Source organism: Podarcis melisellensis (assembly GCF_964234715.1).
Source record: "Podarcis melisellensis genome assembly, chromosome: 1".
NCBI lineage: Eukaryota > Metazoa > Chordata > Lepidosauria > Squamata > Lacertidae > Podarcis > Podarcis melisellensis.
In genome coordinates this window covers 130,183,870-130,199,814 of record NC_138528.1, presented here as the reverse complement: position 1 = coordinate 130,199,814, position 15,945 = coordinate 130,183,870, and the positions used below count along the sequence as shown (strand labels likewise).

At 43.3% G+C, this 15,945-nt stretch overlaps 1 protein-coding gene across 1 annotated transcript in view; it reads right to left on the bottom strand.

Annotated features, from left to right (window-relative positions):
* Positions 1–4,550: 4,550 nt before the first annotated feature.
* COL6A1 (collagen type VI alpha 1 chain) overlaps positions 4,551–15,945 on the bottom strand; it is a 47,286-nt gene continuing 35,891 nt past the window's right edge. The window contains exons 26-35 of the mRNA XM_081899531.1: positions 15,196–15,261; positions 14,546–14,581; positions 13,683–13,719; positions 12,558–12,566; positions 11,492–11,625; positions 11,137–11,246; positions 9,175–9,361; positions 8,116–8,272; positions 7,275–7,304; positions 4,551–6,519 (exon numbers count right to left, since the gene is read on the bottom strand). Of these exons, the coding sequence (XP_081755657.1) occupies positions 5,909–6,519; positions 7,275–7,304; positions 8,116–8,272; positions 9,175–9,361; positions 11,137–11,246; positions 11,492–11,625; positions 12,558–12,566; positions 13,683–13,719; positions 14,546–14,581; positions 15,196–15,261 (1,377 nt within the window). The 3' untranslated portion in view covers positions 4,551–5,908. The remainder of the gene's footprint in view (positions 6,520–7,274; positions 7,305–8,115; positions 8,273–9,174; positions 9,362–11,136; positions 11,247–11,491; positions 11,626–12,557; positions 12,567–13,682; positions 13,720–14,545; positions 14,582–15,195; positions 15,262–15,945) is intronic.

Sequence of the window (15,945 nt, the reverse complement as noted above, 5' to 3'; positions counted from 1 at the left end):
TCTCTGGCTGCTTTTAAGGCCCTCACTAGTTGCCAATTTGTTCCCCAGCACTACTCAAAATGCTGCTTCTAACTTCAAGGTATAAAAATTAGATGATGGTGGCAGCATTTTGTCCTGTCCTTTGGCCTGCTCAGCACATTCTTTCTGATGCGCCTGTTTAGTGTAAATGGTCTGGGACTAGATTATATGAAGGTTGGCCTATTTCACTCCCAAGGTCTTCCGGGGAGGAGAATGGCTGACTAGTTGTTGACTGTCGATGTGCTGCCAACTGAGATAATTATGCAGTGATTTATGATAGCTATTTATGATAGCCATGTTATAAAGGCAGTGGAGATGCTACATGTTCTCATTCTTTATTCTCATTACATGATCTGTCTACATTCGGAAGGAGTTATGATTCCTAAAGTACATAGTGGACCAAATTTGGCTTCTGTCACCCACCCCACTGTGCCTGGTGACTTTCCAGTGAAGTGTCCAGCACTCATAGATCACATTCTTTTTGTCTGGTATTACAAAATCTTCCTTCAGCTGGATTTTCATTCAACCTACATATCACAAAGTTCAGCTACTTGGAAGGAAAATGCTAATTTGGGGATTAGCAGTCTTTCCTTGTAAATATTTGTTTCAACAAATTATGAGCTCAGAAATTCTATTCAGCTGGCAACATGTACAAGCAAAATTTGTTATAGACAAATTCTTAGGAAATTTTATGGATCCTTTCCTTATCATTCAATTCCGCAGTGATTTAGTAAATTACCGTATTTTTCGCTCTATAGGACGCACTTTTTCCCCTCCAAAAATGAAGGGGAAATGTGTGTGCATCCTATGGTCGAATGCAGGCTCCTTGGCTTCAGCGATAGCAACGGGAAGCCTCCGAAGCACAGAGGGAGCACTCCCTCCGCACTCCAGAGGCTTCGCGTTGCTTTCGCTGAAGGGAGCTATCCGCAAGCCTTTGGAGCGCAGCAGGAGTTCCCCCTGCGCTCCGAAGGCTTGCGGATAGCAGCCTGCAGCCTGAAGCCCGGGGTGTGCTGCGCCAACTCCCGCTGCACTCCCCGGGCTTCAGGCAGCTATCCGCAATCCTTTGGAGTGATGTGGTTGGTGCCGAGTCCCAGAACGTATGCAATTGAAGCAGGTGCACCCCAAAACTGACATTGGATGACTGTAGAACTTCACTGCGTAAGCTGTTTCCTTAGCACAAGGATTCCTAAGATTGAATAGCAGGAGGGATAAAGGAGCCTTCAGGGAGCAGCTGGTAGTGCTCATTTTATTCCCAATAATTAATGCTTCAGGAGTAAGTACTGTATGTTATAAAGGCAGTGGAGATGCTACATGTTCTCACTCTTTATTCTCAATACATGATCTGTCTACGTTCGGAAGGAGTTATGATTCCTAAAGTGGACCAAATTTGGCTTCTGTCACCCACCCCACTGTGCCTGGTGACTTTCCAGTGAAGTGTCCGGTACCCATAGATTGCATTCTTTTTGTCTGGATTACAAAATCTTCCTCCAGCTGGATTTTCATCCAACCTACATATCACAAAGTTCAGCTACTTGGAAGGAAAATGCTAATTTGGAGATTAGCAGTCTTTCCTTGTAAATATTTGTTTCAACAGATTATGAGCTCAGAAATTCTATTCAGCTGGCAACAGGTACAAGCAAAATTTGTTATAGACAAATTCTTAGGAAATTAAATGGATCCCTTCCTTATCATTCTATTCTGCAGTGATTTAGTAAATTAAATATTTGCAATGTACAAAGATATTATCAGTGGAATTGAAACCAAGGACCTGCCAGGATGAGCAAATTTAGAATCTTGGCTTTGCTCAGTGAGATATAATTTGATGTTTCCATTTTTTCCTTGCTGTGTGGACTGCACACAATATTCCAGGTGTGGTCTGACCAAGGCAGAATACAGTGCTTGCATTACATCATTTGATCAGGACACTATACCTCTGTTGATGCAGCAGAGAATAGCATTCACTTTTTTTTGCTGTTGCGTCATACTGTTGACTCATGTTCAGCTTGTGATCTACTAAGACCCCTAGATCCTTTTGACACGCACTACTTGCAAGCCATGTGTTTCCTATCATTTCTGCAGCTGTTTATTCTTTGCTAAGTGTAGAACCTGACACTTGTCCCCACTGAAATTCTGTTAAGGTAATTTTGAATCCTGTTTCTGTCTTCTGTGACATTAGCTACCCCTCCCAGTTTCCCGTCTTCTGCAAATTTGATGAGCATCCCCTCAATTCCTTCATCCAAGTCATTTATAAAGATGTTGAACAACAACGGGCCCTTGTGGCACCCCACTTGTCACTTTCTCCCAGGAAGATGAGGATGAGTATGGTCAGTCAATCAGCTACAAATCTACCTAATAGTTACCTTGTTCAACCCACATTTTATCAGCTTCTTTGCAAGAATATCATGGGGGACTTTGTCAAAAGTCTTGCTTAAATCAAGATATACTATATCCACAGCGTTCCCCTGATTGTAACTCTATAAAAAAAGAAAATGAGATTTGTCTGACATGACTTGTTTTTGAGAAAGCCATGTTGGCTCTTAGTCTCCTTTTTAAAGTGCTTATAGGCAGACTGTTGAATTATCTGTGAGGAGGCAGCACCCGCCAACAGAAGTGATGCAGAGGGAAGACCACACAGCCAAGCCCACTCCCACAACCACCTCCCTCCAAGTACAAGTGACTGGCAGTGGCAGCTGGTGGACTCTGGACTTGGTAGAGTGCCTGGCAGCCATAGAGGTGCCTGGCAGCATGGCTAAGCTTCTCTATTTTTATCCTCCTCCTCCTCCTCCTCCTTTGCAAAGATACTGTGGGCACTTAAGAATTGCAGGTTTCCAAACAATTAGCACTTAACTAAGCTGAAAAGTGCCTTACTTTGGTTTAGAAGGGGTCCCTGCTATCATAATTGCTTCTTCACTGGGATTACACCCCCCCCCCCGCACCACTCTGGTTCTCTCCCTATTCTCCTCCTTTGCAAAGAAACAGTAGACTTTTAAACACTGCTGTTTTCTTAATGCCCTTCAAGCCACAATGACCGCATGTTGATCGGAAGTAAGGTCCACTTAATCTCATGCAGAGTGCTTCCTTTTATGTGTGTGTACAGGATTGCAGCCTGAATTGGTCAATCTTAAAGCCAGTCTTTTCTGCAATGGTGACCTGGCTTTGGAGCTCTCAGTAGAGCTTTGCTTGGCACTAAGTCTACTGTCCTTTTGGTACCAGGTGAAAACCTTTACGCTCTCCACACCTTTTCAATTTCCCTTTGCAAATTGGATTTTATCTTGTTACTCTGCTGCTGTGTCTTAAAGCTGCCAAGGGACGTGGGTGGCGCTGTGGTCTAAACCACTGAGCCTCTTGGGCTTGCCGATTGGAAGGTCGGCGGTTCAAATCCCCACGACGGGGTGAGCTCCCGTTGCTTGGTCCCAGCTCCTGTCAACCTAAAGTTCGAAAGCAAGTCCAAAAGTGCAAGTAGCTAAATAGGTAATGCTCCGGTGGGAGGGTAAACGGCATTTCCATGCGCTGCTCTGGTTTTGGTGTTCCATTGCACCAGAAGTGGCTTAGTCATACTGGGCAGATGACCCGGAAAAACTGTTTGCCGACAAACGCCAGCTCATTTGGCCTGTAAAGCGAGATGAGAGCCGCAACCCCAGAGTCGTCTGTGACTGGACTTTACTGTCAGGGGTCCTTTATCTTTTTTTAAAGGTGCCACACAGGACTATTAACAAGCTCCCCCCCCATTCCCCCCCGACCCTGGGGCCCATTAGGGCAACCAGGGCAGAGCCTTACCAAGGGAAATGCCAAGCAGTTTTAAAAAATGTTCTCATTGAAACTTCAGTGCCATGCTCTGTCCTGTCTCAGACATCTTCCTAATAAGTGAAGCTCATAGAGATATTTCTGTTAATCTCTTGTTCTCTGGCCTATCAACAGCCCACTGTCATTGCCTTTAGCTTCATAAACTGCTGTGAGGATTGAACAATTAAGCGATACACACCTTGTTATTTATTTATCACTACTACTACTACTACTATTTAGGGACGTGGGTGGCACTATGGGTTAAACCACACAGCCTAGGAGTTGCCGATCAGATGGTCGGCAGTTTGAATCCCCGCGACGGGGTGAGCTCCCGTTGTTCAGTCTTTGCCCCTGCCAACCTAGCAGTTCGAAAGCACGTCAAAGTGCGAGTAGATAAATAGGTACCACTCCGGCAGGAAGGTAAACGGCATTTCTGTGTGCTGCTCTGGTTCGCCAGAAGCGGCTTAGTCATGCTGGCCACATGACCCGGAAGCTGTCTGCAGACAAACGCTGGCTCCCTCGGCCTATAGAGCGAGATGAGCGCGCAACCCCAGATTCGGCCACGACTGGACCTAATGGTCAGGGGTCCCCTTTACCTTTTACTACTATTTAACAATAACCCAAGGCTATCTCTGGTATCTCATATGCAGCAATGAAGCCACATTGTCAAACACAACCTTGCACACACTACTTGTGAAACTTTTTCTTGTAACTTAAGAACTGAAACAAATCAATTTCCCTCCTACCAAAACTGTGGAAAACAATTTATTTGAACAAATTTTCAAAGTGAACATCTGTCAATAAATCACAGGAATAAAATAAAATGAAGTGGTAAAATGAATATTGGTGAAAACACAATAAAAGGCGCAGTGTTAAAAACAATTTCCTGTTTTGAAAAGAAAGGACACTGAAATCATAGCAAGAGCACCATTGGAAACACTGGATGAAATCTGTCCAAACCAGTTCCTAACTTCAATGTCTCTTTCATGAGTTAATGTGTAAACATAGGAACAATGTAAAACCTCAGGCTTTGAGGCATGGCAGGGGTAGCACCGACATGGACTTCATGTTGGCTGGAGATGGCCCTCCAAAGCCAAAAGGCCCAAACTCATGGCATAGGCTTTTGGGTTTTGTTTAAACTGGAATATCACTTTGGCAAATCTCAGGTCTCACCCACAATTTCTTCTGCTTGTCCCATAATTTCCAGGTACAGCTCCAAGTGGTTCACCTTTTGTCCTGCCGCTTCCCTGTGGAAACCTGCTGCTTACTGCTGAATTGGAACAAACATAAATCTTCAGATAGCCCAATTCATGTTTGTTCTGGTTCAGCAGTAAACTGGGGGTTTTCCCAGGGAAGGCAGTGGGACGAAAGAAAAACCTCTCGGACCTGTGCCTAGGAATCACAGGACAAACAGCAATGTGGATGAGCCCTCAATTTCATCATGTATGAACAAAATCAGCTTCCTTCATCCCGCCCTCTAGTTTGGGTAGATACTCTTGGGTTGAATCCTTCTGTCAAAGTAACCTACTTTGAACTTGATCGTATGACTCAAGTTACAAATTTAGCACTTTCCATAGTTGTCGTGGAAAGCAGTGACTATACCATGAAATGAACCTTATATTTCTGAAGACAATGTAATCTTTCAGGAGCTAAGTAACCTAAACAGTAATCGCTACCCAACATGTTTCTTGCCATAAAAATAAAAGAACAGACAAATTTAACAAATTAGTTTGGCAATGAAATATAGGGGATCCTTTTATTTTGAGAAAGAGGACCCTAATATTCATGTGAAATGTGCTATCAACCTTAGAAATAAGGTTAGTGCATTTAAGGTTCTTTATGAACCCGGCTTACCTTCATCAAATATGGTACAAAAATAGTCATTTCAGTTACAGTTAAGAGAGATATCAAGTAGGGAAAAAATAAACCATCCTATGCTTTTCCCTGCAGGCTGGAAGAATTCATGGGCAACAAAGAAAACAGAGCTCAAAAGTAAGGACATGGGTGGGCTATGGCTTTGTATAAAAAACATGGATCCAGCTGGCTGCTAACATTTTATTTCTGAACACTTAGAATCTATATATTTTGCTCTTCCACTCCCACCTCCTCAGTCTACAGCTATTTTTCTGGAGACAGTTTGATAGAACACTCCCCTCAGCAGAGACTGGTAATCCGGCACTCTAAAAAGGTGCCTCTCTCCATAGGCCACATCGTACTCTCCCGCTTTCCCAGTGACCAGAACACGCACATTGGGCTCATTGGCTTGAGTGCCAACCACTAGTACATAGATTTCAAGCTCTGCCCGTCGAGCCTCTTGAACTGCCTTCTCAATGGCGCTGCTGGTGATGCCTTGAGAGTTGCCATCAGAGAAAATCAGAACTCTCTTCTTAGCTCCAGCACGGGCGGACTGCCGGTAGAGACCAGTGACAAAGCGGAGGGCTGCGTTCACGTCCGTGGCGTCATTCATGAATTCCATGCTGTCAATAGCATTAGCAACCACCGTGTAATTCTGCTCAAACCGCACCTCCGCTTTCTGCTGGCCTTTGCCGCTGTACTGGACGACAGAAATGCGCACGGCATCCTCCGAAGGCTTGGCCGCTGTCAGGAATCGTTCTGCAAGGCGCTTCACAAACGTCTTGGTGGTGTTGAAGTTGCGGCTCCCAACGCTGGTGGAGCTATCCACAAGGAGTGTGATATCAGCTGGGCCAGCAAAAGAGACTGGAAAGAGAGGAGATAGGGGCTAACGACACTGCTGTAAATCTTTCAGAGTTGGGTATGTGTGCTGTGGTCAATACCAGCATAATATGTGACATTTTAGTGTATTTTTCATTTCTGTTGGAAGCCGCCCAGAGTGGCTGGGGAAACCCAGCCAGATGGGTGGGGTACAAATAATAAATTATTATTACTATTATTATTATTATTATTATTATTATTATTATTATTATTATTATAAAAAGGCAGGGCATGGGGATTGCTCTGTTGGTATACAAGGCATAGAGGTGTTAATCTCCGAACTACGTTTTCTGGAAACTAAGTAGTACGTTTTCGGATGCAAAAGGAAACTGGACATCCCAAGAGGTACTGGTTGATTCTGAGCCCGACTCCTTTTGTGGCATAGCTCCTTTCTAGGCATAGCTCGGGGCTTTCCAGGCCTGTGTCCAAGTAGGGTTCTTTTTGTCCTGGCATTTCCCTTCCCCTGGGAAAACCCACATTCTATGGCTGAATCAGAGCAAGCAGCAATCGGGTTTGCTCCATTTCAGCAGGAAATGCAGGTTTCTGGTGGCCCTGGTGTGCAATGGCACATAATATTTGAAACACAGAGCTTGTTTCAAATTATGGTGCTCCTCAGGTGACTGGTCAGTGTCCAGAGGAAATGGAGGAAGCTAAATAGCAGTCGCTAAGGCAACTTCAGGATTATGTGGAGCACAGAAATTCTCAACTCATAAACACAACTTTGGAAAAAGAGTACTCACTTGGGCAGGTGTAGTCCGGGCATTTCTTTTCTATAAAACAAACAAAGCAACATCACACTAAACCCTTCTCTTCATTTACAATCAATGTTCAACACCAAAAGTCCACCCCCCCCTGCTTGGTGGGCACCGTTGCAGGCTGGCTCTCTCCACGCCCTCCATAATCTGGGGAGAAAGGCCCCTTGGGTCTGCTTCCTGGGCAGGAAAGGAGGTCCTGGGCCAAGCTTGCTGCCAGGAAGCAGATCTTGCCTGCTCACTCAACTGGCCAATCACAAGGGTGCAAGGGGGTGGGCCATTCCTTGGGGGGGGTTGTCAGTCCACTTCCTGGGCATATAAGGAAGGCCCGCGGCTTCTCTTGGCAGCCACTTTGCTGGATTTCCCACGCCCTCCCTATTTGGCTGACATGTGCTGTGCTGATTGACCTTGCAATGGCTTTGTCGGTAGCCGTATTTGGGACCAGGTTGGAATTTTCCCACTTGGCAAAGGGGCTCCAGCCCTCTGGCTTTGGCCACCCTCATAGCAGTCATCACAAGTATGCTGGACCCACCCATGGCTGTTTTCCTTCTGCATTCACCTTACAAATGACCTTGGTAGAGATGGCAGATATGGATTCTACAGGGCCACTTCATCTCTTCAAATTGTGTGGGTCACTAAAGTAGTACTAGCGGAATGTGCTGTTAAATAAACTCAGGCATCTAATAACAAACTTAGGCTTATGTGGTCATTTCTCCACACATCAGCTGTCTTGTGGCATTCATTGTGTTGAGAAGTTGGATCAACACAATCCCAGCTCATAATACCAGCTCATAATTAGGCTCTCAGCAACCAAATATGTGTTGCCTACCTTTGCAGATCTGAGAGGTAACATTCTGCAGGAAATTGTCATCCAGCAGCAAAGCAAAGTTTTCTTGATAAACAGAGATGCCCCCACAGGAAATAGTTGATAATTGCTCAGTGTTTGCTGGTTTGTTGGAAATATCACCGATACCCAGGGGAACCACCTAGAAGTTGACAGGTATGTGTAAGGCTTATACTCAATGATTCCACATTAGCTAGTCCTCAGGTGCCCCAAGTGGGGATCAAGGGGAATAAAATGAAATAACAAGAATAATATAGGGAATATATTGGTCAGGGGGATGACAGAATTCTTTACTGGATAATCCAGTGTTAATTGAGACACAGTTATCTTTCATTAACATTGGGGCAAGTAAAGGGAAACTATCCTGTTGCTGAAGAACAGAGATCCTGCTGCCAAGTTTTCTTTTGATATTTCCCAGCCCTGCTTGCCTTGGTAAATATCACACAAAACCCATTCATAAGCTTATTTAGGATCCTTCCAAGTCTGCTTTGTTAGAACTTTCTTATACTTCCCACTGGTCTTCTAAAGCGCTAAGAATTACCAATGAGTATCAACATTCACTGAATTTCTGACATTCACATTAGCCCTTGAATTGTGATCCCTGCAGGAACTCTTCAGTAAAAGACATACATTTCAGTCTGGAGCTGCCCTTCACTCCGTCTCAGGGCTCCTTCACCCTCCCCTTGTCCCATGCCTAGAAAGCAGGGCTCTGAAGGGTTTCCAGCTTGTCCCGTGTTTTCTAGCCATGGGTCTCACCAGTTTTCCATTTCTCCAGGGAAACCAGCTCTTTACCACTGAATTGGAGCAAACTTCAATTTGCCAAAAACTTGATAAAGAGCAGGTTTTCCTGGGTGAAAGTGACAGGATGAGTGGAATTGTGAAGAAGCCCTTAGGCAGCTTGTGCTCCACTGCCCGCACAAGTGCTGGTTTCCTCCTGGCTTAACCAAAGTCACTGACCCAAACTATTCTCAATAGGAAGACACACCTTGACCCAATAAGGCTTTCCTATCCCTCCTCCTGCCCTCCATATAATATTGATTTCACCTGGGTCTTGCTTTCACAGAGAACGTTGAGTGGTGTTTGGTCCCGAAGTACATCGGACCGTCCGTCTGTGATGACTATGACCACTCTTTTCTCAGAGGGAAAGCGCCGCAGCAAGTTATCCTTGGTGAACTGAAGGGCCTCCCCAGTATATGTGCCACCAGCAATCCAGTGCAGGTTCTTCACAGCTCTGCAAAGCAAGCAGCATTGAGTTTCAGTGCTAGCTCCTCTTCTGACAGAGAAATGTAGACCGGCCTCCCAGCTCTTTCCTTATTCTTGGTTTGCCTCCCCTGTTAAGTCTAGTTTTCTTGCTTTTCCTTCTAGAAAATCTAAAGCACTTACCATGAACAAACCTAAATAATTTTTGTGGTAGCAATGTGAGAAAGTGATGTAATCTTACTAATTTGCATAGGAAGTACAAAATTATATTCTGAGGAAGTTCTCATGTACTCTCAATTGGCAATGTATCCAGTCATTCATTGTATCCCAAACCAAGGTAATCAATTGCTTTATTGGTTTGTTGTTGTTTAGTTGTGTCCGACTCTTTGTGACCCCATGGACCAGAGCACGCCAGGCACTCCTGCCTTCCACTGCCTCCTGCAGTTTGGTCAGACTCATGTTCGTAGCTTTGGGAACACTGTCCAACCATCTCATCCTCTGTCTTCCCCTTCTTCTTGTGCCCTCAATCTTTCCCAACATCAGGGTCTTTTCCACGGAGTCTTCTCTTCTCATGAGGTGGCCAAAGTATTGGAGCCTCAGCTTCACGATCTGTCCTTCCAGTGAGCAGCTTTATTGGTTAGTTATCTTCAAAGCATTCATGGCAGAGCTTTCCAAACTTTTTATGTTGGTGACACACTTTTTAGACATGCATCATTTTACAACACAGTAATTCAGTTTTCCTAGCAAACCGGAGTCTAAACCACCCCCTTTCCTGTCCTGGGAGGAGAGCGGGGATTGTTTGCGTGACACACCTACACACTGCAGCAGACACACTAACGTGTTGCAACGCACAGTTTGGAAAGCTCTGTGGTAGAGAGTTAATTTGAACAGCATGTCTGTAGATTAGAAATCGGAGGAGGTGGGGAGTACTTTTTAAATTCTCAATTTTTGCAGCAAAACTCCATTCAGTTAGTGATTTCTTGGCACCTCTCAAATGGAGGCAAAATCAACATATTACTACGGGAGCATAGAGGTGGCTGGAGTGTTCCTATCCAGTGCTGCAAGGCGATAATAAATAGTGAGCAAAATCCTAATAATACAGAGATTTATGTGTGCACATCAGTGAGTTTTGTATAACAAAGACACCTGACTCGACAGGGAAATTCAAGGTAAAGAGGGATGGGAGGTGTTGGATGGGTTGAAGGCAGGTGATCTCTTCCCGAAAACACCCAGATCAGCCTTAAGATTCTTAGAAGAAATATATTCCAATCAGATAATTTCGCAGAAGAAGGAAGCATATTTGTCCCAATGCATTAAGCATCAGGTGGCAATTCTGTTTACCCATCATTTTGCTAATGTGCCCTAGAATTCCACTTGGCATATCTGTGGCAGAAGACATGTTGGTTTGTCTCTTATCATGTAATGATCAATATGATCTGCTACAATGGTCATTTCTCCCCAGTTTTAGAGTCACTGATACATTGCTCCTAAATACAGTCCTTTAGTATTTCTTCCTATCAGAGTGCAAGGCAGACATTTACTTGACAAAGTAACTTGAGTGCAATTTAGTTATGCCTTTAGGATGAGAGCTAAACCTGGCCATCCCTTGGTGACCTCAGGGGCTGTAGTGCCACAATTATTGGTTGTGCACTGAGACCCAAGGTAGTGGCTCATATTGAGTGTGCTTAGGGCTAAGCATTCCTGCAATAAGGTATTCAGATACCTGAAAAACATCCCACAGAAGTGCCACATATAAAACTGAGCACAATAACCCCTCTAACTCCCAATTATCTGATCTAAACTTACTCCTTAAAGGCTCCAATGTTATCAATGTTGCTATCTCCCAGGGCCACCAGTTCCTGGGTGTTGTCATGACTGTACTGCACGACACCAACGTTGGTCTCCCCTGGTTTAAACTGTTAAGAGAAAAGTTAAACATCAAATGATGTTTTTCAGTCCATGTATTATCATAAACAAAGACACCAAGAATGGTTTATAACATCTAGGAACTGTAACAGCAGCAACCTGTTCCCTGGGTAAGGCTCTGGAGGCAGTTGATTTTGACAATGCTCGGAAACTTGAAAGTATCTCAGTTGTTTTATGATAACATGCGTTAAACATATATTGCTGGGGGGTATATGTGATTGTTTGCAAGTCTTACCATCACTTTTTCATCCTTGATAAGCCTGTCAATGACCTTGACAATGAAATCCTTAGCAATCTGGAAGTTCTGCAGGCCAATGCTCTCTGAACTGTCCAGCACAAACAGAACATCACCAGGAAGACACTTGCATTCTGTAACAGAGCACAGAACCACACAATAGAAACATTCATGGAAGTATCTTTCAGATGCTGAACAACCCAAGGGAACCAACTACAACAGCAGTAACAGTAAAAGCTATACCTCTTGCCAAATGCTAAGTTTAGCTTAGAATCCAAACTATGTTGCACTGCTAACATTACAGGCAAATTGGTTTTTGTTTCTGATTTGCCAGTTGCAAACCACTGTTAGTTAATTTAGACATTAAACTGCACTGTAAGCTTCTTTAACCATGATTTGTGTGATGACATAATTTAGAGTATGTTTACATGGTTTTTTTTTTACACAGAATCCCTATTACAATGTGAGGGAACATGTAAACTCACACTAAATCAGAGCTTCATCTTCATCCTCTCAGAATGTCATATTTTGCTATAAAATACATTTAAATAAATGCCCTTAGGACTGCAACTCAAGTCTGATGAAGTAGCAGTTTGAAAGAAAAATAAGAATTGCCCTAATGCCTTTATAAAATCTTATACACCCAGATATAATTCAAGAGAACTTATTTAACTTTCAGTGGTTCTGTTTGGGCCACCTGAACAGATATAAGTGCATCTTAGGAACATCCTTGCAAAGGCTAAGGCAACGAAAGAAAGGATGATTCTGAGTTATTTACTCACTTATTGAAAGGGCTGCACATGCATCTCTGGGACACCAGCAAGGTTGTGTAGATGATGTGGGCATTTTTTATGTGATGGCCAATGTTATGGAAGCACAATAACTTAAGATTGTAGCAGTAAATAGCTATAGCAGAAGGCCATAAAATGGAGACAGTGACAAGGGGTCTTAGAGGAGCAGCAGCAACAGCATTTGAAGAGTAAGCTTCCTCCATCTGAATCTTGTGACATTTTTTTAAATGAAAATGCAATAATGTTGTTAAAGAAACTGCAAAAATGACACTCACCGCAGCAAGCTAGGAGAGAGAAAGAAAACAAACAAATATGCTGAGAATCTACTTCAAACTCACTGTGACTCTAAAGAGCACTGAAATTAAATATCAATATGAGGATGTTGAAAACTTTCTCCCTGATAGTAAGTAAACTTTAAGATGATTTTCATATCCCAGATGTTTTCTTTTTCAAATCCAGCATATGCTACTTAGCAAAAAGTAAAGAGGGAAGTATAATAAAAATGCTGAAGGACATTTCAGCGGGAACACATATTTTGGGATTGTTTGACATCCCTGACTTCAATTAATAATGAAATCACATTTAGTGTTTAATAAACTCTGGAAAATAACCACAGAGTTTGTTAAGTAGCAAATGTAATTTGATGTAAACAACAAATGTAACAAGGATGAAGATAAGGTATACAGGAAATCCTAATTCCCAGTGCAACAGAGTTGCTCAACTAGTTAAAACTGGAACTGCAGACAGCATGTACGGGGGAGGCCTTTCCCAAACATTGTAAATAATCTCTCTTATCATTTCTTTGCGGTTTTTGGAATGTAGGAAATAATTTGCTTGGATGATATTCAATAGTAGATGCAAACGTCTAATACCTTCAAAATATAAATAAAGGATGAAAACAAATTAAGAGCCTTAGCCTGTGAACTTCTTTGCCAAAACAGGCAGCACACAGAATCAGGTTTCAATTTCCCTTTCTCTTGGGTTCACACCAGAAATACAGTACTTAATGGAGTACTGAAGTCCCCTCCAAGCTTGAGTCATGCTAGCCACTTAAAAAAATTGAATTAGAGGAAGATAGGATACAAAGCTTGTTATTGGTCAAAAAAACCCCCAATAGACTGGCCCTTGGGACCTGATTGGGGGGTGGGAATTGATAATGGGCCCTTGCTGCATGATAGATGACTCTGGGCAATGACCTCTGTTGACTAGAGCCAAGCTGGCTCCCTGGTTCTGTAACATTGAGCCTGAATCCATTTAGAAACATGAAGACTTGGAGCCCAGAATCAATGTGATGGTGTGAAGCTTGGTTAAAGTCAACAACCTATTGCTTCTTATTCTGACTTGGTCACTGGTAATGATACAGCTGCTAATTCTGCAACAATAGGAGTCAGAATACTTACAGCACATTTTCATGATGATATCCAAAATTTCACATTCCTGAAAACAAACGAAGAAACATTGGTGTCACCCAGGTCTTGGAAATTAAGATTCATTCTTCACTCCCCTTTAGCTGGGTCCTTCATTGCTGTTATAGCCCAAGAAAATACTGTAGCCCTGTCACATTTAGCAATCAATTCACCAGGCAGCATGTGAAGTGTTAGATGTTTTTCTGAGAGGGCAGGCTGCGTTTGTGGAGCATTATCTAATAAGCAGGAAGCAAAGAGGGAAGTTTCCATTGGTGGAAACAACACTGTCACTTTAGTCTTGATTTCAGGCCAAACAATGAATTCTAGTTAATATTGTGAATGGGTGTTTATTCCTTGCTTCCTTGAAAAGATGGCCATTTGATCTGCCATTCTGAAGTTGTCCCCTCTTAGCTGACTACAGTACTGTACAGACAATGAGCTTAAAACCAAGTTAGTCTATGGGTTGTGGGAGCCTCCCCAATGCGGGTATAAATCTCAGAACTGGCGTAAGGAACAAGGAGGGGCAAAGGCTGTATCTGGGGTGCCTACCAGAGAAAGAAAATGCAAGGCTGTAAGGAAGTCACCTCTGTTTTCTTCACTTTAAAGTCAGATCGTCAAAAGGAAGTCACCTCTGTTTTCTTCACTTTAAAGTCAGATCGTCAAAAGGAAAGAAAGATAGCTAGAAATACTACTGAAAGCTAAGAAGGGAAAGTCACTGACTCAGGGACTGAGCTTTGTTAGGACAAGCCAGAGTGCATCTCTACTCTGCTTTGCTTTGCTGAACACCTCCCTCCATAATCACTCAACCCTTCACTAAGAGAAGGACCCAAGTGTCATGTTAGGCCAGTTTTACTCACATCTGGTCCTGGAGGGCCTCTGGGTCCTGCTGGTCCCTGGAAAACAACACATTGTACAAGTGCCAGGAGAAGACTTAGTTGCATCAGACAAATTCCAGAGAGAAAGCTATGTCAGACAGTTGTTACAAAAATGGCAGAGTCCTGTGGTGCCTTAGAGAGTGATGAGATGAGCTTGAATCCCAGAACAAATGGTGCAAGTTGCTACCACAGGGATCCCCCAACACAGACAAAGAAATAAACTGGCAACACCCCTCAAAAACAGGAAACCCTCCTAACCAAACACCCCTCACCAAACATTAAAACCAAGGGACCTCCACTGTAGTTCTTTTAATTACTCATAATCCAAATTATACACCTCCCCACTTGTACTCATAGCCATCTGGCTATGAGGATTAGAATCTCTGCCAATGAAAATGCCTTTGAATGTTGCGGTTGATATTTCTTCTTCTTGAGAGTTGTGAAGATATTCTTGTTGCTATCCTCGTAAGAGCACCGGGCCTTGGCTCAGGTGCAATTTGTTACCTGAGGCATTTTGATAAAAGACTACTAGCTAGTCAGTTATTGTATTACTCTATCACAATATATCCCAAGTAGCTCCCCAAAGGCCCATTCCTTCATAATCCATAGTTAGTGGGAACTTTATTACTCACTGGGGGCCCTTCTGGTCCTCTGTAACCTTTGGCTCCTTTCATGCCTCGGGTCCCAGTTGCATTGCTCTGTAAGAAAAAGACACCTGTTTCCTAAGGGGATGTTTACACTCTTTTCTGTGTTAAAGAAGACATTCAAGTCAGAGAAGGACTGCTGGGCTGCCTTTGCTCAACTTTCTTACTATGACAACTGAGCAATCAAACTGGTCGATTAGCATATGTGAGATCACTTCCTATCTAAGGAGTGGGTTGCATGTCACTTTCCCCCCAGGTATGGAAGGTGCAAGAGCCACAACACGGCACTGCCTTTTATGTACAGGCAACAACTGATTCAGGCATGTCTGCATGACATGCAATCACGATCCAGTGCACAGCATAGAAATTAGCCCCAAAATGTCATAAAGACAACATGGAAAGGGGCGGAATGGGGCAGGGGTGGAACAGGGCAGAGCAGGCTTACATGTGCTCCACTGACTCATGCAGGGGTTCAGAATGGAACTCCCATGCAAAACGAAGATTAATTGAGTGATCCCGAGATTTAATGTTATGAAAGTGGGAGAAGAATCTCCTTTATCCACTCACTCCCTACTGCTCATAAGTTTATAAACTTCTATCATTTCCTCCTTCGTCATATTTTTTTCTAAATTCAAAACCCCCAAACAAATGCTCCAGTCTTTGGTAGTTAAATTCAGTGTACCTGCCCATCACACACCATCTCTGTCATGAGCCTGTCTATCTTGGTAAATAGGAGTT